Source organism: Staurois parvus, unplaced genomic scaffold (genome assembly GCF_062004578.1).
Source record: "Staurois parvus isolate SC_StPar_1 unplaced genomic scaffold, SC_StPar_1.0 ptg000321l, whole genome shotgun sequence".
NCBI lineage: Eukaryota > Metazoa > Chordata > Amphibia > Anura > Ranidae > Staurois > Staurois parvus.
Window position 1 is genome coordinate 4,936,740 of NW_028318117.1, and position 27,155 is coordinate 4,963,894.

At 40.5% G+C, this 27,155-nt stretch overlaps 1 protein-coding gene across 2 annotated transcripts in view; it reads right to left on the bottom strand.

Moving 5' to 3' along the window:
* Positions 1–957: 957 nt before the first annotated feature.
* CLUH (CLUH binding protein of NUMT mRNA) overlaps positions 958–27,155 on the bottom strand; it is a 103,935-nt gene continuing 77,737 nt past the window's right edge. For both annotated transcript variants that reach the window (XM_089683774.1, XM_089683773.1), the window contains exons 18-26: positions 25,471–25,624; positions 22,857–22,996; positions 19,481–19,561; positions 19,244–19,369; positions 18,328–18,449; positions 14,761–14,854; positions 13,957–14,091; positions 12,040–12,113; positions 958–3,276 (exon numbers count right to left, since the gene is read on the bottom strand). In XM_089683774.1, the coding sequence (XP_089539900.1) occupies positions 3,117–3,276; positions 12,040–12,113; positions 13,957–14,091; positions 14,761–14,854; positions 18,328–18,449; positions 19,244–19,369; positions 19,481–19,561; positions 22,857–22,996; positions 25,471–25,624 (1,086 nt within the window). In that variant the 3' untranslated portion in view covers positions 958–3,116. The remainder of the gene's footprint in view (positions 3,277–12,039; positions 12,114–13,956; positions 14,092–14,760; positions 14,855–18,327; positions 18,450–19,243; positions 19,370–19,480; positions 19,562–22,856; positions 22,997–25,470; positions 25,625–27,155) is intronic.

A 27,155-nucleotide genomic window follows, 5' to 3' on the forward strand; every position in this document is an offset into this window, starting at 1 on the left:
TAGCTACTGCAGACTGTCTATGCGTCATCTGTATAATATTAACAAACAGCTAAACCTCAATAGAGTGGAGTAGAATGACTTATAAGGATGTTTCCACTCATTTGTGAATAATCTGTAGTTACCACACCATTCTCCAATATTTGGTACTGTCCTTCAGCCTTCTATTTGCCAAAGTAATCTCACCACAGCAAGCAAGACACCAATTAGAGAATGTTCCATTTTCTCCTGCAGATCAAATTTGCTATACTGCAATTTCAGATTTATTCTCTAAACAGTACAAAATGGCACCTCATATGTGTAGAGCTAGGGCGCCCATACAGCCAGCACAGGATTCCTGGATGCCTTGGTTTATTGCACATCATTAGTCTGTGCTACCTTATTGCTTTTCTCCAGCTTTTCTTCTGTGGGAAGTAGTCCAAGAAGCAAATCACTGTGTACTATCCCAAATTACCCTTTGAAGCACATATACTATTAAAAAGGAACTTTAGTCATAAAATTAAGTCCTGCTATATTACTTAAGGCTGGCCCCTTTTGTGCGTATAGCTATGAAAAATATTAAAAATAAGTGTACTAAAGCGCATTAAAAATTAGCACTGTGTGGAAAATATACAGGCTTATCAACTGACAGACTAAAGCTTTACTGCTGCTCAGGGGCTCTGGAGCAACATTCCTGAGATGCAACAATCCCCTCCACCCACTGCAGTATACTCACTGTATGTTTTGATAGAAAATCTGCTGTACAACCAGGAACAGTATTACTAGCACCCTGCAAATTTTCTAAAGTTTTACATAAAAAATGCAGGACCAGGAAAGTCTACAGTAATACAGTGGACATCACCAGGAAAGGAAGGGAGAAGATATTTTCCACAAACAAAACAAAAGGGAGCAAAACAGACATCTAAACTTTCAACCTTCATGCATTTTTACTGAAATAAAAATAAAAACGCAGCAAAATAATGCATTGTCATTAATTTATTAAATGATAAAATTCTCAGATTTTAGGAACATGATGTTTAGGACAAATGACAACAGCGATTTTATGTATCATGGTTTGGTAAAGTACAGGTTATTTTGTCCAAAAGAATTACCATGAAATAGTATAGAGCAGCATTTCAATGATGACAGATGAGGATCAGAGGATAGCAGTAATTGTTGGGCTCCCACTAAGCTCTGTCCTGATCCACTGGTGACAGAAAGCATATAATGGCAGCCTAGCGGTGAGAAGTTCTGATCCCTAATACAAGTTAGCCACAACTGAATTGGCTTTAAACTCTCTTGCAGTGCAGGTCATTTAAAAAAAAAAAAAAAAAAATCAAAAGAACTAAAAAATAAAAATATATAACTCAAGATCTAACGATTGGCTGGAAAACACATGGGAAAAAACATAACTTAAAAGAAATAAAATATGATCCTTATAACACTTTTAGGAAAACTAAAGTCTTGGTTAGATCAAGATTAACATCAATTTCATAGATTGGCAAGTTTAATCTCCTGCCAAGCTCCGCAAGAAAGGTTTAAATGTCATCTCTGTCCCTCCATAGCGCCAACGTATATACTACTTCCATTCTACAGGAACCATTACTGGACCTGACCTCAGACTATTTAATAACTGTAATTTGCTGTAATCCACAATCCTTTCAGTGTGCAAATTCATGGAAGCCTAAATAAACCAAAAGGTTAAATAATTAGCCTACCCAATAAAAAGATTTGACTTTTCGCCTCATGGGATGGAGCAGACTTAGAACACGAGAGAACACTAAATTCTTACGTTAGTACAAAAAAAAAAAGAAATCGAAATCTGAGGTTTGACAAAGTTGAGTATGAAGATGGGAGCTACAATCAAATGCTGCTTTATTTACCCAAATGACCAAACAACTTTAGAGCCCTAATAAAAGCAGAAATTCATAATATAGAGGAAATGTATATGCTCCTGAAGTAGTCCGACTGGGGTTTCATTAATTAAATTACCACACAATGGTCCATAGATTCTTTTGAACTGCAGGAGGGTGTACAATGAGAGAAACACTTATTCGAGAAGAAGCCAATAAAGAAATAATGGTGATATGTAGGAAGCACCTTCTAAGGACACATGCCCATAGTCAGTCTAGTCTTTCACAAAGGGGGTGAATAGAAGCTTGTGTGAGACAAAGTATCATTGCTGTAAGCATTGTATTTTTCACCAAAAATACAGCACAGTGACCATAATCTGCATTTACATTCGGGTACTTGTCTGTGGGTGACAGAAGAATGGATGTATGTTGTTTAGTATCTTTGGATCTGAAGAGGGATTTATAATCTGGAAAGCATTTGAAAAACAAAAAAAAAACAAAAAAACAAAACAACGCTCAAATGATGCAGTCCTATGTGATAATGTATCACAGTATCACCATTAAAAATAAAGAGGAACACTATAACAGATATATAAAACATGAAAGTCTTCAATAAAAAAAAAAAACCTGAAAAACAAAATTACCATTTCATCCCCTAAATTAAAAGAACTGTCCCAGGAAAAATACAACATCCATGTCTTTTCATCTAAATGTGCTGTGGAATTATGGTGTAGGGGCTTGTTTTCCCATGTTGTGTATGGCTTAGGTCTGGGGATGTGAGCTGCATCATTTGGCTCAGAACACAGCACCATGGCCCGGAGTTTAGGAGTCTGTCTTCTAATAACTTACAGGGGCTCTTTTGCACATCTACTTTAAGAAACGACCTGAGAAAAGTTCACTCACCTTTAAAACAGAGCCATACCTTTAAAGTTAAACCATAAAATGAAGAAATGGACTTTTCCAAACACACACCAACATACAGACATTGAAGTCCCAACCTGGGCTGAAAGGAGCCCCAAATCTCCCATGAGCAGTCACTTAGGGACGGAAGGGCCTCATTGCAGCAGACAGAAGCCCACTGAGAGCCTTTACACTGATGATTCACAGATCAATATTTGCTTTGTATATGATTAGCATGTGTATCTGTGCAATAAAATTGCAACCATGTCCTTTTGTATTTGTTTTTTTTTTTCCTTTTTACATCTACATGCCTTGGTGACAACCTCCCCCCAGGGGGTTAATCTTCTATACAGTGTGTTAGAGTAGAGAGAAGAACAGGGATCAGGGCTAGGCAGAGCTTTGAGTCTGGACAGTCTCATCTGTATCAGTGCTAGCTTTGCTTGCTTCTGTTAATTCTTTTTCTTCCTGATTATCGGCTCCTTTGATGGCTTCTTGTAACTGCTGACGTCGCTGGACTTCAGCTTTCAAATTCTCCAGGTCCTTTTGACTATAATGACAATAACAATGTCAGAAAGGAAAAGCCTACAGGTGAAATCTGCATTTATCTGTTTTAGGTGTCATGTGCTTTTGTACATTAGTCATTGCAGTGTTTACTTGCATTTACAGCTACAGTGCCTTGAAAAAGTATTCATACCACTTGAAATGTTCCACATTTTGTCATGTTACAACCAAAAACATGAATGTTTTTTAGGTGATAGACCAACACAAAGAGGCACATAATTGTGAAGTGGAAGGAAAATGGTAAAATGGTTTTCAAATTTTTTTTACAATTAAATAACTAAAAAGTGTGGTGTGCATTTGTACTCCGCTGCCATGAGTCAATACTTTGTAGAACCACCTTTCGCTGCAATTACAGCTGCAAGTCTTTTTGGAGATGTCTCTACCAGCTTTGCACATCTAGAGAGTGACATTTTTGTCTATTCTTCTTTGCAAAATAGTTCAAGCTCTGTCAGATTGGATGGAGAGCGTCTGTGAACAGCAATTTTCAAAGTTTTGCCACAGATTCTCAATTGGATTTAGGTCTCGACTATGACTGGGCCATTCTAACACATGAATATACTTTGATCTAAACCATTCCATTGTAACTCTGGCTGTATGTTTATGGTCATTGTCCTACTGGAAGGTGAACCTCCACCCCAGTCTCAAGTCTTTTGCAGACAAACAGGTTTTCTTCTAAGAGTGTCCTGTATTCGGCTCCATCCATCTTCCCATCGACTTTGATCAGCTTCCCTCTCCCTGCTGAAGAAAAACAACCCCACAACATGATGCTGCCACCACCATGTTTCACGGTGGGGATGGTGTGTTCAGGGTGATGTGCAGTGTTAGTTTTTCACCACACATAGTGGTTTGCTTTTAGGCCAGAGTTCAATTTTGGTCTCATCTGACCAGAGCACCTTCTTCCACATGTTTGCTGTCCCCCCTCACATGGCTTCTCCCAAAATGCAAACGTGACTTCTTTTGGCTTTCTTTCAACAATGGCTTTCTTCTTGTCACTCTTCCATAAAGACCAGATTTGTGGAGCGCATGACTAATAGTTGTCCTGTGGACAGATTCTCCCACCTGAGCTGCGGATCTCTGCAGCTCCTCCAGAGTTACCATAGGCCTCTCGGCTGCTTCTCTGATTAATGCTCTCCTTGCCTGGCCTGTCAGTTTAGATGGACAGCCATGTCCTTATAGGTTTGCAGTTGTGCCATACTCTTTCCATTTAGGCATTATGGATTGAACAGTGCTCCGTAAGATGTTCAAAGCTTGGGATATTTTTTTTTATAACCAAACCCTGCTTTAAACTTCCTCACAACTTTATCCCTGACCTGTCTGGTGTGTTCCTTGGCCTTCAAGATGCTGTGTGTTCACTAATGTTCTCTAACAAACCTCTGAGGGCTTCACAGAAAAGCTGTATTTATACGGAGATTAAATTACACACAGGTAGACTCTATTTACTAATTAGGTGACTTCTAAAGGCAATTGGTTCCACTAGATTTTAGTTAGGGGTATCAGAGTAAAGTGTGCTGAACACAAATGAATGCCACACTTTCCAGATAGTTGTAAAACATTTTGAAAACTATCATTTTACTTCCACTTGACAATTACAGTTGTGTTCAAAATAATAGCAGTCAGACATCACTAACCTGATCAATCACTGTTTTTGGTAGAAATGATATATCTACATGGCAAATAATTTACTAGCAGGTGTAGTAGAGTAATAGAAATCCAACAGACCTAACAGTCATGACATGCATGCTGCTGATTCTGTGTAATTGAATCACTAATTGAAAGGGGCATGTTCAAAATAATAGCAGTGTGGAGTTCTATTAGTGAGGTCATTCATGCTTTGAAAAACAGGTGGCAATTATTGCCCTTATTTAAGGAAGGAAGGCAGCAAATCTTGTACATGCTGGTTACAGTGCATTTCTCTCTGAAATTCTGAGGAAAATGGGTCATTCCAGACATTTTTCAGAAGAACAGCGTACCTTGATTAAAAAGTTGATTGGAGAGGGAAAAACATATAAAGAAGTGCAGAAAATGATAGGCTGCTCAGCTAAAATGATCGCAAATGCTTTAAAATGGCAACCAAAACCTGAAAGACGTGGAAGAAAGCGAAAAACTACCATTCGAATGGATAGAAGAATAGCCAAAATGGCAAGGACTCAGCCAACAATCAGCTCCGGGAAGATCAAAGAAGGTCTAAAGTTACCTGTGAGTACTGTTACAATTAGAAGACGCCTATGTTAAGCCAAGCTATTTGCAAGAAGCTCCCGCAAAGTCCCGCTGTTGAAAAAAAGACATGTGCTGAAGAGGTTACAATTTGCCAAAGAGCACATTGACTGGCCTAAAGAGAAATGGCGCAACATTTTGTGGACTGATGAAAGTAAGATTGTTCTTTTTGGGTCTAGTGGCCGGAGACAGTTTGTCAGACGACCCCCAAACACTGAATTCAAGCCACAGTACACTGTGAAGACAGTGAAGCATGGTTGCGCAAGCATCATGATATGGGGATGTTCCTCATACTACGGTGTTGGGCCTATTTATCGCATACCAGGGATCATGGATCAGTTTGAATACATCAGAATACTTGAAGAGGTCATGCTGCCTTATGCTGAAGAGGAAATGCCCTTGAAATGGGTGTTCCAACAAGACAATGACCCCAAACACACCAGTAAACGTGCAACATCTTGGTTCCAGACCAACAAGATTGACAATATGGAGTGGCCAGCGCAATCCCCGGATCTTAATCCAATAGAAAACTTGTGGGGTGACATAAAAAATGCAGTTTCTCAGGCAAAACCAAGAAATAGAGAAGAACTGTGGAATGTAGTCCAATCATCCTGGGCTGGAATACCTGTTCACAGGTGCCAGAAGTTGGTTGACTCCATGCAACACAGATGTACAGCAGTTCTCACAAACAGTGCTTATACAACTAAATATTAATTAAGTGATTCAAAGGAAAGCAAAATCTTCAAACATTTTTCAGTTTATATAGTGAATGTTTGAGTTTGTAAAGACGAATACAAACACTGCTATTTTTTTGAACAGTCTAATATTCACTTTTCTTCAATATTTTTAGAGGACCACCACAAATTTGATATATTTTTCTTCATCTTTTGATTTGGAATAGAATGTGTAGTGTTCCCAATGCATTTGTGTGTATGGAAATAAAAGCTATTAGAAGGATTTTGAGCTTTATTCACTTTTTTCAACACACTGCTATTATTTTGAACACAACTGTATATGCCGATCCATCACATAAAATCCATTTACGTTTTTGGTTGTAACATAACAAAATGTGGAAAATTTCAAGGGGTATGCATACTTTTTCAAGGCACTGTATGTGAATTTATATTACTAAATATATTATTAAGTCACCAAAGTTCTTCTAAACATTTCAAATTCAAGCTGTATTTCTTTAAAAGCAGGGAAAAATATTGCATTTTAATTGCTTTTGAGTGCACACCAACCCTTCAAGTGTATATAAACCAAGGTCAATACTTTTTTTTTATATTGGTGTGGTGCTAGCACCCCTGCCAGTTTTTCTTTTTTCTTTGGCTGTGTCCCCGCTTAGATTTATTCTCTTTGCCCCAGTGACCATGGCCACTAGAAATGAAAGTGAGGAAAAAATCCAAAATATTGAGTTTTCACCAGTACAGGGAGTAAATCTTTAATTAGTGGCTTTACCTCACTTTGAGATTTTTTTTCCTCACTCCCTGTTGTATGTACAGGACAGTTGTTAAAGGGAATTCTTCCCAATGGGACATAGATGGCAAAAAAAACCCAACAGGTAAACCCTTCCCTATTCTGTTCAATAAAAAAAAAAAAAAAAAAAAAAAGATACACCCCAATTCCAAAAAAAAGAGTCGGGACACCGTGTACAATCTGCATAAAAACAAAATGCAATTATCTGCAAATCTCATAAACCCATATTTTACTCACAATAGAAATCATATCAAATGTTTAAATTAAGAAAATGTACCATTTTAAGAAAAAAATAAGGTAATTTTGAAATTGATGGCAGCAATACATCTCAATTAAGTTGAGACAGAGCAACAAAAATCTGGAAAAGTACAATCCTAATTCCAAAAAGTTGGGATAGGGCTTAAAACAGTGTATGTATATTATATAGGGCGCGCTTGTTGGAGCCCAACCTCTGTAGCTGTAGGATAAAGGTGCCAGATGGATATCAGGGATGGATGGATGGGAGCAGTAACACTGAGGCAGCTCTTAGAGTGGAAGCAAGGCTCTAATGCAGTAACAAGAAAAAGAGAGGAAGGCGCCTCTAAGTGCAGTATTGACAATTTATTTAGTAAACAATGGATAAATTGCACTTACAAGATAAATAGTTAAGACTCATCGTGTGTTAATTAGATCAAGGTGGGACATCCAGCAGCAAACTGTTTATAAGATCAGGAAGTATAGTCCAGGATGCGCCTGTGCTCGCCAAAACGTTTACGAAGGGTATGTGTGATTCTACCCACATAGTTCAGACCACAAGGACAAATGAGACAACAGACCACGTATTCAGAAGAGCATGTGTAAAATTCCTTAACCAGTTGCCGACCGCAGATAGCCGAATGACGGCTAAACTGCGGCCGGCCAGTTATGAGTGGACGTCATATGACGTCCCCCTAGAACGCGCTCTCCTGCGCGCCCCAGGGGGCGCGCACCCGGCGATCTCCGTGATCGCTGTGTCCTACGGACACAGCTGATCACGAGATGTGGTAAAAGGCCGATCATACCGGCCTTTTACCACGTGATCAGCGGTGTCCAATGACACGCTGATCACAGGGAAATGCAAGTGCCGGTTCTCGGCTGCACTTTCCTCACGCTGTCAGATCGTGAGGAAAGTACTGCCGAGAACCGGCAGTTCTCAGAGCGAGGATCGGCACCGATCATCAGGGCCACTGATGATCAGTGCCCTGATGATCGGTGCCCAGCAGTGCCACCCACAAGTTCCGCCCACCTGTGCCCAGCAGTGCGCCCACTAGCTCCGCCCACCTGTGCCCAGCAGTGCGCCCACTAGCTCCGCCCACCTGTGCCCAGCAGAGCACCCACCTGTGCCAAGCAGTGCACCCACCTGTGCCACTCTGCAGTGTCACCCACCTGTGCCACTCTGCAGTGTCACCCACCTGTGCCACTCTGCAGTGTCACCCACCTGTGCCACTCTGCAGTGTCACCCACCTGTGCCACTCTGCAGTGTCACCCACCTGTGCCACTCTGCAGTGTCACACACCTGTGCCACTCTGCAGTGTCACACACCTGTGCCACTCTGCAGTGTCACACACCTGTGCCACTCTGCAGTGTCACACACCTGTGCCACTCTGCAGTGTCACACACCTGTGCCACTCTGCAGTGTCACACACCTGTGCCCAGAAGTGCCACCTACCTGTGCCCAGAAGTGCCACCTACCTGTGCCCAGAAGTGCCACCTACCTGTGCCCACCCACCTGTGCCCACCAGTGCCACCCACCTGTGCCCACCAGTGCCACCCACCAGTGCCCACCCACCAGTGCTGCCCACCAGTGCCACCCACCAGTGCTGCCCACCAGTGCCACCCACCAGTGCAGCCCAGCAGTGCTGCCAGTCAGTGCCGCCAGTCAGTGCCGCCAGTCAGTGCCCAGCAGTGATGCCAGTCAGTGCCATCTATCAGTACCCATCATCAGTGTCACCTCATTAGTGCTGCCTATCAGTGCCGCCTATCCGTGCCACCTCATTAGTACTGCCTATCAGTGCCCTTTAGTGCTGCCTATCAGTGCCCATCAGTGCCGCCTATAAGTGCCCATCAGTGCTGCCTCATCAACGCACATCAGTGAAGGAGAAAAAATACCTGTTTGAAAAATTTTATAATAGAAACAAAGAAACTTTTTTTTTTTTTTTCAAATTTTTTGCACTTTTTTAATTTATAGCGCAAAAAATAAAGTGCCCAGTGGCGATTAAATACCACCAAAAGAAAGCTCTATTTGTGAGAAAAAAATGATCAAATTTCATATGGGTACAATTTTGCATGACCGCGCAATTGTCAATCAAAGTGCGGCAGCGCTGAAAGCTGAAAATTGGCCTGGTAAGGAAGGGGGTATAAGTGCCTGGTAGGCAAGTGGTTAATCTGATATGAAACTCCCAATTTAAAGGGAAAATATCACCCAGCAAACTTAAAAATAAGCGAAAGAACACAGTTCCTCTCACCCTTTCCCCTATTGTTGGTATGTATCAGTGCAAAAAACCCTTATGTAAGACATGCCAGTTTATTCATCATGGACAAAAGGAGTTCACTGTCAAAGGGTTATCATATCTGATTAAGGAATTTTACAAATGCTCTTCTGAATACGTGGCCTATTGTCTAATTTGTCCTTGTGGTCTGAACTATGTGGGTAGAACCACACATACCCTTCGTAAACGTTTTGGTGAGCACCAGCGCCTTATAGAGACATTTCCTTGAATGCCACGATAAATCCACTGACTTTGTTTTTAATCTTGCTTTTATATTTATTTCTATTTTTTATTTATGGTACAATAATCTACCATTTTCATTATCTCATTGATTTATTCATTATTATTAACATTTATTTTCACCGCCATTGTTCTATTTATTTTTAGATTTAATTTGTCATTTTCTATTTCCCTTCTTTCGAATACTCAATTTTAGATATATGTTATTATATGTATACATACACACTCGTATACTTTTTAACCCAAAAGCATTAGAGCTATTCTCTCGTGTGTTTTTATTTCTCTTTTTATATCTTTTTTTATACCTGTATTAATTCCTGTACGATGCAGGAAAACATGTAGGTCCTTAGGACCCAGGAACTACTTGCCTCCCTCCCATTCCCTTCACACTATAAAAATGTCAGGGTTCTACTGGGGCTCTGGTCTGAAGAAGGAGCCTATAAAGCATGCTCCGAAATGCATTACAGCCCCCTTCACCTCCTACATCCAACTCTGCTTTCCTAGCTTCCTTTTGATGCACAGGCACATCCTGGACTCTACTTTCTGATCTTATAGACAGAGTTTGCTGCTGGATGTCCCACCTTGATCTAATTAACACATAATGAGTCCTTTTAACTATTTATCTTGTAAGTGCAATTTATCCATTGTTTACTAAATAAATTGTCAATACTACACTTAGAGGCGCCTTCCTCTCTTTTTCTTAAAGCAGTGCAGCATCCCCTCTTGTTTTAACAACACTCTGTAAATATATGGGATCTGAGGAGACCAGTTGCTGGAGTTTTGGGAGAGGAATGTCGTCACATTCTTGTCTGAGCATATGCTATTCTAAAACCTGGATATACACTATATTGCCAAAAGTATTAGGGCGTCTGTGTTTACACGCACATGAACTTTAATGGCATCCCAGTCTTAGTTCGTAGGGTTCAATACTGAGTTGGCCCACCCTTTGCAGCTACAACAGCTTCAACTCTTCTGGGAAGGCTGTCCACAAGGCTTAGGAGTTTGTCTATGAGAATGTTTGACCATTCTTCCAGAAGTGCATTTGTGAGGTCAGGCACTGATGTCGGGAAGAAGACCTGGCTTGCAGTCTCCACTCTAATTCATCCCAAAGGTATTCTATTGGGTTGAGGTCAGGACTCAGTGCAGGCCACTCAAGTTCCACCACCCGAAACTCGCTCATCCATGTCTTTATGGATCTTGCTTTGTGCACTGGTGCGCAGTCATGTTGGAACAGGAACAGGCCATCCCCAAACTGTTCCCACAACGGTGGGAGCATTAAATTGTCCAAAATGTCTTGGTATGCTGATGCCTTAAGACTTCCCTTCACTGGAACTAAGGGGCCAAGCCCAACCCCTGAAGAACGACCCCACACCATAATCCCCCCTCCACCAAACTTTACATTTGGCAAAATGCAGTCAGGCAAGTACTGTTCTCCTGGAAAATGCCTAACCCAGAAACATCCATCGGATTGCCAGATAGAGAAGTGTGATTCGTCACTACAGAGAACACATCTCCACTGCTCTAGAGTCCAGTGGCTTCGACACTTTTAAATTGCACTTAGTGATGTAAGGCTTGGATGCAGCTGCTCAGCTATGGAAACCCATTCCATGAAGCTCTCTATGTGCTAATCTGAATGCCACACATAGTTTGGAGGTCTTTAGCTATTGACTCTGCAGATAGTTGGCAACTTCTGCGCACTGTGCGCTTCAGCATGTGCTGACCCTGCTTTGTCATTTTACGTGGCCTACCACTTTATGGCTGAGTTGCTGTTGTTCCCAGTTGCTTCCACTTTGTTATAATACCACTAATAGTTGACCGTGGAATATTAATAGCAAGGAAATTTCATGGATGGACTTATTGCACAGGTGGCAACCTATTACAGTACCACACTTTAATGCACTAAGCTCCTGAGAGCGACCCATTCTTTCACAAATGTTTGTAGAAGCAGTCTGCATGCTTAGGTGCTTGATTTTAGACACCTGTGGCCATGGAGGTGATTGGAACACCTGAATCCAATGATTTGGAGGGGTGTCCCAATACTTTTGGCAATATAGTGTATCTTCTTTTTGGAATTAGGGATGCACATTATAAGCCCACAATGAGGGAAGCAATATCCGTGGTTTTCCTAGTGTCTCTATACTCCTTTGGGAAGTGGATCATATCTCAGCTCTGTTCCCCAGTGAACATCTGGAAAAATTTCCTTCCCCTGCATATCTATCCTTCCTTCAGCCCATCTATGATTGCCACCTCCCATTATTTCTATGAGCTACATATGGATTCACATAAATGGTGTAACTGAGAATGTCAGGCACCTGAGAGGAATGAAGAGGATTCCATTAATGATATTGAGCTGATCCAGGACACTGGCCATGCTGGGAGCTGTGAACTGAAAAAGGGAAACAAGAAAAAAAAAAAAGTAAAAAGCACTGCTACATTCCTCATAAAACTATCACATTTTAAGTAAATGTAACAAAAACATGCAAATTGCCACCATTGACCTCCTTTCATGCTGACCCTCTGGTGTCAATACTTTGACTTTCCTCATTTGTATGCTTGTTCTAGATTAGTCAAACTCCAAAATCACCAAGCTTGTCTCTTGTCAGTAACTCAAATACAAAGCAGGAGGGTCAGCATGACAACCAGGAATCCTTTCAAAAGGAGGGGTCAGCAATGTGTTCATCTTCAACAAATTTCCTTTAAGAAATGTCCTGAAATTGTGGTGGCAAATTCTGTAGAAAAACACATCTATATACAGAACTGCAAGGTTACATAATTAGGTTGGAGTCAGAATCATGGAGACCTATTTGGATTTATTTAAAGAAGTTCCATATTTTGGGTGGATTAAGGCAGGATTCATCTGCTCAGGAGTTTCTTTCCTTCTGATTAGAAAAGGGGAGAGAATTCCACCTGCTCAAGCATTTCAAGCTAGAAGAAAGGCAGCAGAAGTTAATTCAAAGGTGTCCAGCAGGACACTGGGAGTAATCTAAAGATTAAACACAGCAACGTGCAGATGCTAAAAGGCGTCTGCACTTGTGGCAGCCAGGTCAGGTTAATGTCAACATGGCAAACAACAAAAATGCAGTAACTCCAAGCAACCAAAATTCATTCTGAACATAATGCCCAGTACACATGAGAAAATCGTATGAAAATAACTGCAATCCGAGCAATCGCTCGGTAATCTACCAATTAGTACACAGCATCCAACAGCCGATCAGGACTGTTCAAACGAAAGGAACATGAGTGAAAAGTTTTGTCTTTAGATAACATTTAATGATTATCGGGCAATTCGCATGGTGTTTGTAAAAAAGAATTCAAGTGTACAAGACAGCACATGAACGGAAACGAAAGAACGAACCGGAAGAAAAGGCAACGAAAACAAGTATTTTTTACACTGAAAAATGTAATCAAAAAGGGAAAAAAACATATTATATCTCTGTATATCTGTATGGCTACAAGAGAGGTCACATGTAGTCATATCACTTCCTATTGTATGATAGAACGTTGCCATGTATGGGAAAATTGCATTCTGTGGAATACATTTTCGTACCGTTCGTAATTCCCCTTGGGTTTGACATGAAACTAGTATTCAAAAAACAACGGATGCTCTTTCGTCCTATTTTCTCCATGTGTGTACTAGCCATAAGAGTGATATCATCTGCTTACTGCAGGAGACTCCCTACTTATGTGATTAAGCAAACCATACTTGGAGGTACCCCTACTGTCAACCATTGGTAGTGTAGGGCAGAACGTATATCTTGGCTTGTTCAGCATAAAACAAACTTTTGAAAATATTTTCTATAACCTAGCAGATCCCTCTTTCATCCCAACACAGCTATTCCAAAGTTCTCAGATGAGACTGTACAATAGTAAATTAGGCAGTAACACCATTTTAACATGGATCTGATTAAAGTAAACAATCTGATTGCTAGAGGTTTCAGCACTTTGCATAACAAATAATTTTGCTAAATAAACGCATTTGCAGTAGTTTCTATTGAAAGGCAATAAATTATCTTTATAATAATTATATAATAATTTTCAAGTCACTCTATAAACAACAAGATGACTAAATGACAAAATAGAGCTCAGGTGACCTAACAAATTTGAAATAATGCTGTTAAAGCTCCTTGACTTTGTAGACAAAGCAGTCTTCAAGACTGTGACAAACATTCATTGTTTTCTACAATCAGAAAGCCTTTCTGTAAAATCCACAGGAGACATGGTTCACACACCTTGAGAGGCATTATGTTGGCACTGGATCCATTCTTGTAAATCTCATTCATTGTCCTCTGTAAAGCTACAGCCTGCTGGGTCAGGTACTTCAAGTACTCGGAGCTTTCTTTGGTCTTCTCATGCTGCTCCCCCAGCTGGATGGAGAAAAAAATGCACATTTTTAGACGATGGGCTTTAAAAACAGCACAAGAAAGCAAGCCAATGTAATGGCAAAGTCAGCAATTCTGATCTCACTTTTTTCTAGCACGGCCATAAACACCACCTCAAGCAAACTAGGTGCCAAGATCACATACAGTAATCATGCCACCACATTGGGAAAAAGGATAACAGTATATTGGCTTTAAAATCTGAATATTTTAATAGTTACATATGGGTTGCTTTGATAACAGGAACGATAAACCTGTTATTTTGTGCAATGCCAACATTGCACTGCACAGCCTGTTGACAGTGTCTATAGCCTTCAGAACCACTGATTCTATTACAAGGAACTATGTCTACAAGGTGACAAGACAAATCAGTAAGGTCTGACTCAGGCCAGCCCACAGAGAATGATGATAATGACCAGGCTAAGGCAGAACCAGCTTGCTCACATTCACCTAAGTATAAGATTGGAGACACTGGAGGCCAAAAACCCAACACAGGCAAAAAAGTGCAAATTGTCATTGTAGGGATCAGTAGGTACTTTGCTACTTGTAGTAGAGAGTCTATATCTGCATGGTGCCAAATTACCATTTGGTCTACAGAGTTATCCTTTAAATAGCTTACCATATAGACAATATACAGGGTAATTTACAACTACTGACCTGGTTTTTGTATATTGTGTATCCCTCCTTCTCATGCTGTAAGGCAGATCGAAACTCCCCTTTAGTTTCATAAACTCGTGCTACAAGATGGTGACTGAAAAGAAAGCATTTTAAACATTAAGATAAAAATGGAGATATGAAACGAACTGCACATATATACACACATATATACATATAACAGGGGGTGCAAAAGAAAAGGAAAAAAAATGCTAGTATTATTACAGAAGATGGTGTCGAGGCATGGACCTAAAGTGTTATTGTGGAGCGAAGTAGAATTAAGTACAACTTGAGGCACAGTGTTGAAGTATGCAAAAGTTACACTATGTGGTTCAAAGGGCATCGCTAACCAAAAAACAGACTGCTTGAACATATAGCAAGAAGTCAGCAAAGTTGCCAGCACTCTGGCTGATTAAGTGATTTACAAGCCTTTAATCAACTGAGAACTACTGGGCTTTATTCAGTGTAAAACCTTAAATAAACGACTGCCTGAGGCAGCAGAAAACATCAAATCTAATGAATACATATAGCACGTTCCACTTGGACTGGTCTCAGATCATTTGTAGAAAGGTTGTTATAGATTAATAAACACTGCACCTTCACTTTAGCAGTAACTTAAAAGTACCTGTGGCCTGGTTATGGACATGATAGATAAAAATTCTTAATAACAATAATTGAGCATTAAAAGGAAGTCCTTACAAACCTTGGTAGCTCCAGGCACTGTAGGGCAATTCATCCTCAAAATTCAGCACTTAAGTATCTCAAGTCCTCTTAGCTTAGCTCCCCCTGCTCCCCCCCTCTTAGTAGTAACTTGGCGGTCTTCCATTTTCTAATATAAACACATAACAGATGTTCTTGAAGGAGGGTGCAGCGTGAGAGGAGCTGCCAAGACAATGAATTGAACTTTGAGGATTGCTTCAGTGTCTCTACGGAGGTCAACAAGGGTTTTTTTTAAAGCTCATCTACTGGTTGGTGAGAAAATGAGGATTTTTTTGGTTTACTTGTAAAAAATGTTTGTTGGAGTACATCCTAGGACACAGAGGAGTTACTATTTATGACTACTTGGGTTATGCTGGCATCTTCAGGTAAATGGGCATTGGCCAAATAAAGGCAGGAATCCCCACCAAGATGTAACCCCTCCAAGCTTGACTGAGCCTCAGTTTTGGTAGCAAGCAATGGGGAACACAAACTAGAAGGGAATGATCTCTGTACCCTGGGATGTACTCCAAAAAGAAAAAAAAAATATTATAGGTAAACCAAAAATTCAAATTTTTTAGTCATGAATATGTATGATTATTTGGGATGTCCCAAAGCACTAAACATGAGAGAAGGGCAACACTGCAAACACACGCGATAACCCCAACAGCAAAGGGGGAACCCCCCCCACTAGAAAGTCGCCGACAAGACTCTTAAATGGCTTCAGTGGAGGCATAAATATCAATCTGGTAGAACTTCGTAAATATATGAAGAGAAGACCAGGTAGCAGCCTTACAAACTTGAACAGAGTCTTGATGCTGAATAGCCCTGGAAGCACTGGCACTCCTGGTGGAATGGGCCTTAAAGTGGTAGTAAATATTGTCACAATGTTCTAGTATGCATTGCATATTAGCACATTGTGCCAGACTTGCCTTAAAATTAAACCCTCCAGTGGCACGCTGTGACCACTGACAGGGCATCCACCTTCACCCAGTCTTCTTTCTGGGTTTGCGTACTCCGGTCGTTTGAATGTCCGAGCCGCAATGACATTACTCCTGCGCATGCTGCATTCAGAATGCAGTGTGCATGTGCCAGTGACATCACTGGCTGCCATTAAAGTAAATATCTCCTAACGTTTAGGAGCCATTTACTTTACCTACAGGTAAGCCTTATTATATGCCTACCCATAGGAATAAATAAAAAAGCAGACTAGTGGATTAGGAAGCAGCTAGACTCTTGTGAGGACCCTCAGGCAAAAGAAACAGGGAATGAGACTGTCAAAAAGGAAGCAGAAGACTTAAGATAAACTCGAACACCTTGAACACCATCTAAAGAGTTGAGCACCTTCTCCTTAGAATTTTTAGAATTAGGAAAAAAAGATGGAAACACAATGTCAATTCATGTGGAACAAAAACTACCTTAGTTAAATTAGAAAATTGATCATAGGACATATCATGGCTTGCCTGGAGTTTCTTAGCTTCCTCTGTACATACGCTGCATACCCTGGGACAGCATAGGCCTTTTCTGGGTCCACTGCTCACCACCAGAGGCTCAACACTGTACAAAGTATGATCAGCTTGATGAGGAACACGCATCTTTATTTCTTTTGGTGTTACAGGGGTGTATTGTGCACCTTATCATATCTCTACATCCTAAACTCTGTCACCATTTGTTTTTTGATGCAATACTAGGCTTGCTTTCTGTATTACAAATACTATATGAGTTGTTATGCCTTGTGATCCACCTTACTATCTTATGCTTTGTATGTTGTACAGCCTCAACTCCACATTATACTGGTGAAGAACTAGGAAAGGTTCCCTTGAAGGAAAGCACAGCCAACTCCGAAACCCTGAGAGCCAAAGTAATGGCAACCAAAAGACAACCTTGCATGCAAGAAGCGTTAAGGGAATCCATTAGAAAAATTCAAAAGGGAGAATACTCCAAAACCGAGACCAAATTAAGGCCCCGCTCAAAGGTGGCTGCTGAGGAGGAACATCTGTGTGACACCCTGCGCAGAGGCTTTATCCAAGAAATGAGATGCAATGCAGTCTCTGAAAAAGCCGTCCCCACAGCGTGAGGTTCGAGTAGTGCTCCCAAGGTTTTATTGCAGTTGTGCCAATCCAAATACACTACTTCTATGTTGGCATTTCTACACAAAGAAAAATAAACTAGTTAAAGAAAACGTAAACCCAACATTTCATATTCCTCATAAGTGCCTGCAATCTCATGTAATTGTATGAAAAAGCATCCTGTTCTCTTTGTATTTCTTCCTTTGTGTGAAATCCCTGGTGTTCCTGCCAGTCTATCTGCTGTCCTATTAAAAACTGACCATACTAGGCATGAAAGCACAACGTGGTCAGTATTCTGGCTGTACTGAAAACTTTGCTTGCTCTCCTCCAATGATCAGACTTCTACTTACATGCCCATCCCCCTGAACAGTGGGAAGATCAGTGCACTGCAGTTTCAACTCCTTATGCAACTTATAGCAGAGGTTATGTGATCACTTAGTATTTATAATGTTTTATATGTATACACAAATGTTTTGCCTTTCATTTCTATTTTAAACTGAATGGGTTGTTTTACAAAGTGAGGGTTTGCATATATTTTATGCTAAGGGTGATTTTCTCTGTGAAGGAGAAAAGGTCCATCACCTTCAGACACTAGCACAAAACTGAAGACTCATGAAGTGTGGTAGAGTTATAGGGTAGGTGCCCAGAGGGCATGTCCTCTAAAATGTGCCACTGTCCAATCGCCTGAAGGTACAAGCCTATGCATGAATTACTTTACTTGTGCCCTGTACTGTACGATTAAGAGAAGTATTTTTGGAACATCAGTTTGTTCATATATGTGGGAGAAATTCCTCTGATCAATCACCTGAGTGCAACCTTCAATGACTTGGCTCCATGATACTTGGAGTTGATAGTAAGAGCATTCTCCAGGAATCGCAGGGCTAGGTCATACTCCATTACTCCGTGTAGCACCAGGCCAATGTTACTCTGCAGAGACACAGATTACAAATCTGGCTTATTAATAAAATTTACAAATCTATAAAAACAAAAAGGTTGTAGACCTTCAACCCAAATCCCACACAAAAAAGGATGAGGATCAGATGTCTGTGCCTGGACACACACTGTACATACCGTCCAATGATTCAATAAAAGATAGAAGTCCGACACCAGAGCATCTTAAGATAAAAATGGCAGACTTTAATTTAATCCATCAAGACATAAAAAGGAACCAATTTCTATAAAAGATTGATGCATATCAGCCACCTGTGTGGGCCTTAGTCATGTGATTAACTCCCATACAGGTGCCTGAAATGCGTAAATCTTTTGCAGTAATTGATTTCTTTTTATGTCTTGAATAAAGTCTGCAATTTTAATCTCAAGATGTTCTAGTGCTGGACTTCTATCTTTTATGGAATAATTGTATAAGACTACACAAAGTTATCACAAACATGATTTGGAGACAATCTGGGGGAGATTTACTAAAACTGGAGCACTCAATCTGATGCAGCTGCGAATAGTAACCAATCAGCTTCTAACTTCAGCTTGTTCAATTAAGATTTGACAATAAAACCTGGAAGCTATTTGGTTTTTATGCAGAGCTGAACCAGATTTTGTACTCTCCTGTTTTAGTAAATCTCCTCCTCTGTCTTGTTCCACCTAGGTTTCATTACATAAGAAAGCTCCAGCACAGGAAACAGAATTTCAGAGAGAAGAGGAATGATAGTTAAAACAATAACACATAATAGCAAAAATTCATCCTGTATATGGAAGGCTATACTTACATCTAAAAGTGCCATTTCTGGATGCCCTTCTCCAAACACAAGCAGCATGAGGTAACGAGCCCTGTACAGCAGATTTAATGCAGTGGAGAGCTGATTATTTGCGAAACAGTACAGTGCTAGATGCATCTAAAACAAAACACATATATGAATGTCAGCCAACACAACCGAATAAAGAATATGACACGATGGCTGGTAATGGAAAAGATGGCCAGGAGGCTGGTTTTATGTTACACTTACATATTCCTGAATGGTGCTGGGATGTTCAATACTCAGTATTCTCTCACTCATTAGAACCGCTTTCTGCTGGTTGCTTAAGGCCTTTAAAGACAATACACAAAGGAACCTTTACACAATCATATGCTAAAGAACAAACTTCTTATACTACAAAACAAACCATTTTACATTTTTTAGCAGGGGAATCTGGGGTCACAGGTCAGTTTTGTGCATCAGTATGAGTAGGCATATGTTCCCTATATAACAGTATCAAGCAGTAGACACTCTCACAAATCCTGTGAATATTTTGAGGTACATTTTTGTGCTACATTGGAAAAATCTTGAAAACAAAATGCCTTCGTTCACTCCCCCCCCCCCACACACAGCGAAGTAGAAAGGCAGGACCCTGTAGCAAGCTATTGCACTTGGATAGAAATCACTCATCTCCCACCATTCTGTTTTACAGAACCCCATGTTCTGTTAGGGTAAGTACAAACTGGTGACTGGTCTCCGTTAAAATAGATAAAAATTGTATAATAAGTTTGGAACCCAGGAAAACGGCTAAACACACAGTTGTAAAAGTTCTGGATTTATAGTTTACCTATAAAAAGATGTCATTCCATTCTTGTGATACACACTTTTGCTAGTCCTTGAAATCACACTGTGGCTTCCTGGTTTAGCAATAATGCTCCCTGCTCATGAACAGAGCTTATGATGCTAACAACTGTCCAATGGGGAGCCTAGAGGCAGAATTAATGTAGGAAGCGGAACTGTTGAAGCAGAAAAAACCATTGCTTCATTATGTTACCTGTCTGAATGTGCAGTGTGAGAAATGTGTATAAATCACAATACCTCTCTATAATAATATCTAATATCACTCTATAGAATTACAAATGCTTTGGGTGTTAAAAACAGTGTGTGTGTATGTATGTATGTATGTATATATATATATATATATATTTTTTTTTATTTTACACATACATATATACACACACACACGCTAGGTAAAATATGTATTGAACACGTCACCATTTTTCTCAGTAAATATATTTCTAAAGGTGCTATTGACAAAATTTTTACCACGTCGGTAACAACCCATGCAATCCATACATACAAGAAACCAAAACAAAGTTCAGAAATTAAGTAAAGTGTAATAAAATGGAATGACACAGGGGAAAAGTATTGAACACATGAAGAAAGGAAGGTCCAAAAAGGTATACTAATCCAAGACACCGGCTGAAATCTATCAGTAATTACAAAGCAATCCTGCCCCTTGTCAGTGCAAAATATCATCAGGTGGTTTAGTCTCAACTGATAAAAAGGTGATTCATTACCAAGGTGTCACACAAAAAACAAAGCGCTCTCTCTCAAGACCTTTACAACCTTATTGTTGAAAACATTATCAGAAGAGTTATCCAAGATCCAAGAATACTTGTGGAGGGAGAGCTTCGGAATTAGCAGGTACAATAAGAAATGCACTCAACCTCCATGGCCTGTATGCACGCTCACCAGGCAAAAAAATCCATTGCTGAATTAAAATCATGTTGAAGCTCGTTTAATGTTTGTTGCACAACATTTAGACAAACCTGTGAAATACTGGGAGAATATAGTCTGCTCAGATGAGCCCAAAGTTGAACTCTTTGGATACCATAATGCACACCATGTTTGGAGGTCGAATGGCACTGTACATCACCCCAAAAACACCATACCACCAGTGAGGTTTGGAGGTGGGAAGATCATGGTGTGGGGCTGTTTTTCAGCATATGGTACTGGCAAACTTCATATCATGAAGGGAGGATGAATGTAAAAATGTAGACATTTTCGATAAAAATCTGCTGCCAGGATGATGAAGATGAAATGAGGGTGGACATTTCAGCAAGACAATAATTCCAAACACAAAGATAAGGAAACTCTCAATTGGTTTCAAAGAAAGAAAATAAAGCTGCTATAATGGCCCAGCCAATCACCTGACTTGAATCAAATGGAAAATCTCTGGAAGGAAATAAAGATTAGAGTTCATAGAAGAGGCCCACGGAATCTTCAAGCTTTGACGACTTGTTGTATAAGAATGGACCAAAATCACACCTGAGCAATGCATGCGACCAGTTTCTCCATGCAGAGGTGTATTTACCACAAGGCAAACAAGGCGCTTTCCTAGGGCAGCATTTTTCAGAGGGGCATCACCTCCCCCTAGAAGGGATGAAAGAAGGGGCATGTGCATCATGGGAACCAGGTGGGATCCAAGAGAGGCTGCAGCCTGGGTGATGGTGTATGTAGAGCCTGGCTCTCGCTCCCAGGGATTTCCAGAGCTGTGAAGATGAGTGTCTCTCTATCGCTGGGGGGGTAGTGGAAGGCTCGTTGTTGGTCAATGTGATTCTCTCTCCGCGGAAGGGGGAAGAGGGGGTTGTGTTGGTCGGTGTCCATGTGGGCATACGGTTTTTGCGTTGCCTAGGGCAGCACAAAACCCAAATACACCACTGTCTCCATGCAGGATGCGTCTTGAAGCTGTCATTATCAACAAAGGATTTTATAGGAAGTATTAAATAAATTTCAGTTAGCTTTCTTGATACTTTTTTCACGGTGTCATTCCATTTTATTACACATACCTTAATTTCTGAACTTCTGTTTTGGATTGTTCATATGTATGAATCGCATACGTTTTTACCAACGTGGTGAAACTTTCATGTCAGTAGCACCTTGAGAAAACTTGTTTATTGAGAAAAATGGTGACGTGTGCAATACTTATTTTACCCGCTGTAATATTATTATTGCATCGAGCTTATATAGCGCCAAAGTGTTTGCTCAGCGCTGTACAATAGAGGGGGGGGGGACAATACATGAAACAGTACAGCAACAACAAACAGCACACGAGGGTTTAGAGGGCCCTACTCTTTTGAGCTTACAATCTAGGAGGGAGGAGGTAGTGGTACAGGAGCTGTACATCAGCTGTGTATTTAACAGTCTACATGGTGTTTAGCTTTATCCTTTTGTGAACATGAGCACAGTGCAGCATTTAAGCTGAGATAAATGGACGTGGAACAGAACATGCAGCATTTGGGTGCATACAGTGCAAGGTAAACAAAATATGTACTGAACTCACAAAAGTGATTTGAGCCACAGTCTTATTATTCACCTCATTTTACAACCCAGAAACATAAACAGGCAGCACCACAAGAGGCATCTCCTTGCCATGCAGCTTCCTGTATGCCCATAAGGATAAGCATACCCATCTAGTTCAACTACTGGCATGTAAGGTCTTGTAAAGTTCTGCCATATTACAGTAGATTCTGTATCACCCAGCATAAACATTTAGGGATAAAACTTACACACTTGCTTCTCCTAAACAGAAAGTAGTATAGTACAAGTATCATGGAATGATGCATCAGGAACTATCATTTACCTCAGTATAGTCGCCCATGATATAGTTGAGTCGGGCAAGCAGTCGTAGGCAGGCACAGATCTCTACGTGCATGGCACCATACACGTTGTTAAACAAATTTAAGGCTTCATTTATTAATTCGCACCCTTCCTTTAGGAAACCTACAAATCATGAAATGTATATACAAATAAGAGAGAAATAAAATATAATAAGACAAAATTATACCTTGAGAACGGCTATTCATATTTTTCCATTCTAGGAGGAAAACAAGTCCCCCTACAGAAAAGAGAACCGCACCATTCCAATTATCATAATCTGCCAAAGTATATCATTACAACAATATGTGGAAATCACTTCTGATGTGACTTTCACATTTTATGAGCTTGCGTTGCCCCTCTTCTATGATCATATTTCATATGCCCATAACCCATTGAAATGTGATTACTTGCAATAAAATGGACATTAGATGGCAGTGGTCTGCCATTCTGGGTCACTGACATGGACAAACCAGCCCTCTGGAACTTGTATGCTGTATAGCAGGACTCAGCTGGTGAGCAGGGCAGTCAGGGCCTACATTTCCCTAAAGAGGTAGCATGTGTGCGGGGGCATATAAATATCAAAGACTGAGATTGGCCAGGGGAGTGCGGGTAGAGACTGAAACAGAAGGTTGTGTGCTGGCGGCTGAAGTGCTGAACTAGGCTACAGAGCCAGAATATGAGAGAGAGAGAGAGAGAGAGAGAACAGGAAGAGTCTACTGACCACACGAGTCTGAGCTGGAGAGTCCATGGATTGACCTGGTTTGCAGAGAAAGACAGACCGCTACAACTTTCCGAACTACTTAATGGGTTGAGAGAGACCCATGCATCCACTAACCAAGTGAATACTAACAGTTTGCCACCTCAGCTATCTACCTACACATAGTTGTGAACATTATATGTAGTTGCTTCAGCTTCTCACAGTCGCCATCGCTGAGATATATCTACACTGCAGTTTCTTGTACAAGCTGATTGCAGGACATACAGTTGCAGACCAGGATACAGCAGTGTCCACTGAAACAACAAGTCTCCCATCCTCAACAAAGCAGGATTCCCATTACTATTAACCTTTGCCTTTGATGTACAAAGGGAGCGGTTTTTGCCTATAGACATTTATGCCAATTGTTGCTATTCAATACTTCAAGCCTGCCCCATGTTTAGTACTTTAAAGGAGACCCTGCTTTAATTCACTACCATTAGGAGGAAAAGTGTTAATTCTCCCCTTTTTCCTTTATTATCTGTGTGTCACCGTCTCAACTCAACTTCATACCAACTGGGCCCAAACGAGCGCACAGAAGACACTGTAGTGTACTTAAAGTGATACTGCTCAATTTCCAATGAGATTTCTCGCTCTCACATCTAATCCTTGTCATGTAGTTCTCAGTGAGCTTACTTGTTTCTTGTTAGTTTTCTACTCACTGGAGATTCAGCAGTCTTCTCAGATTGGAGGTAGTAGATCATTTCTGAAAGCAGGCCTGCTAACAGTTATTGTTGCTTTATGATGAATGTCATTACTTTTGCTCACAATTACCAAGGGTGTTTATGTTTGCTGCAAATATCAATGTAATTTTGTTCTTTCTGACCAAGTTACCTTTAATGCCAGCATAAACTTTGCATTGGTCTACACTAACTTGTGTGTGAATCTATTTTACAGTTGTGATTTACTTTGGTCACAGGAGCATGGTGGTGTCAGCAGAGGTTGGGTTTGCCACAAGAGGTTCAGAATGACAGGGAACCCAAAACAAATTATCAAAGAAACCCTTCAGGGAGTAGTGCTACATACAAATATGCAGATTCTTCTGTTATTAAAGTGGAGCTCCACACAAAAGTGGAAGTTCACTTTAAGGACTGGTTCCCTGCTCCCCATTAAGGATTGGCACCTTCGGGGAGCAGGGATGGGGGGGGGGGGGGGGGGCGCAGATACCCGAAAATTGACAGGTACTCTCTGCCACGTCCACTGCGCCTAGGCGATCGGAAGCGGAAGTTCCCCCAACCTCCGTGTGGTCTGCTGGGACATGTGACCACTCACAAAGCGCAGCGCTATTCGCACATGCGCAGAGGGCACCTGGCTGTGAAGCCGCAAGCTATCACAGCCGGGTTCCAACACTGAAGATGCCTGCACCGGGAACACAGTACAGCCGGTGAAATGGGATGCGTGGAGGACACCGCTGGATTGAGGGACATGTGAGTGGTTGGTTTTTAAAGGTCAGCAGCTAAAGTTTTTGTAGTTGCTTTTATTTTTTTTAGTTTGGACTCGAACTCTGCTTTAAGGTGCTGTCAGTATTTCTACTGAGATGCCATCAATTATATGTGGATCTATTGTCTTCAGTCAGTCTGTGCTTCACAAAAAGTCCACTTCAGAAGTCTATTCTATTTTTTTTTTTTTTTTTTTTACTCAATCAATATTTATTAAACTTTTCGTGTTGATGTAAATTCTAAATATAGGAAGTAAGAATGGCAGTCACACTCCAAGCATTAATCCTTTAGTGTTATTCACCACCATCATGAGCACAGAGGTCCTCCATACAGTTTTAAAAGCTATCCCATGAAATAAGTGACCGACTATACAACAGTAATTGCCATGGCGTCCCGATACTCACCCTGTTGTACTTTAGCTTGTCCACTCTGGAAGAAATGAAAAGCATCAGATGCTTTGGGATTGACATGTTTCACCACAGGGAAAATATTCAATATGTCCTCTTCTGTGAAGGTTGGTTTGTGTCGGCTGTCAAAGTTGTACTCTTTGAGTAGGACCTGGTTTTGTGTGAGAAATCACATTTAGACACAATTATTACCATATATTTAGCTGCATTATTTTTCTATTACAGATTTAGGCTCCGTGCACACTAGCATTTTTTGAAGCTAATAAACGCTGGTAATAGCTTTAAGTAGCATTTAGGAGCGCTAGCATTTATTAGCATTTTTACAATCGATGTAGGAAAAAAAAGCCGTTTGGAGTGTTTTAGGTGCGTTTAACATTTTTTAGCATTTAGCAAAACGCTCCCTCCCTGCTCCTAAACACTGATGCTTGAAAAATACTAGAAGCCTAAGATAGTGTGCATGGACACATAGGATAACGCTATTTAGCTTCTAGGAGCAGAAAAAAAAATGTTGATAGCTTCTAGGAGCTTAAAATGCTAGTGTGCATGAAGCCTTGTAGTAAAACATATGGCTCTTTTACATTTAGTGAAAAGCAGTTGGACAGAGGGCTTCTACCAATTTTCATGGGGCAAACTAGTAACTTGCAGAATAATAGCATCAGTTACATGGTCATCATCATATGAGAAAGGATGCAGGTATGGCAACCACATTGGGTCAGTAAGGTTATCAATATTGTACCTGGAAATCTGTGGGGACAATGGCCACATTCTTCAGGGTTCAGTGGCAACAATTATATTGCTACATATGCTTTATGGAGAGACTGTACACTGGCACAGCAACATCTGACTCTTGCAGCAATTGCCATTATTACGGTTTTGATTTGCCTGCTAATACTTTGCATACCAGATGTTTTGTTTCTGGAATTATATATCAATATAATACTATGATTCAGAGATCAACTCTCACCAAAATAGAATGGCGGACATTTATCAATTTAAGGACACAAGGGGTGACTACTAAGCTGGACTTGTTTCCCTTGTTTCCTTTCATTGTATTTCAGAGATTGATTCCTATCTCTTTGGGGAGCTGCATACAGTGGTGCCTTTTTTTCACTTGGAATTCATGGACTGTTTAATCTATGGACTCACTGTTTAGGCCCTATCACTGTATGGACAAATTGGGGAGACTGTGTGACTCTACATCCTTGTATTGAGTCATATACATGTGTTTTTTTATTGGACATTTATTAATCCTGTCTCAAGGCAAAGCAATGCTAAACAGAACAGAGAAAGACATATGAGAAAAACGTGTTCCAAGGTTAGAGCCCAAATCACAAATTACGCCTTTGGCTGCTGTAAAGTAGCACCTGCAGCTGAAAGAAACCTGACCCTGGCCACTTCCTTACTATGCATCTGTTTAAAATGTAAATTTGTTTAATCTGTCTTTGACCATTGCAAACTATTGCCCTTAGCTGTCCAGAAATACAGAGCAAAATATCTGTAAACGTGTCACTGACAGTTTGCTGAAGAAAACACAGCTTGATTTACAACGAATTGTGTTGCTAATTTGCGTCATAAATCATACTCAATGTATGCTGTATACTATTACATTGCTCATTTCTATCAAAAAGGTTTTAAAACAATAAAATGTTTTATCTCAGGGGTCAGTTAAAAGAAATGTGGAA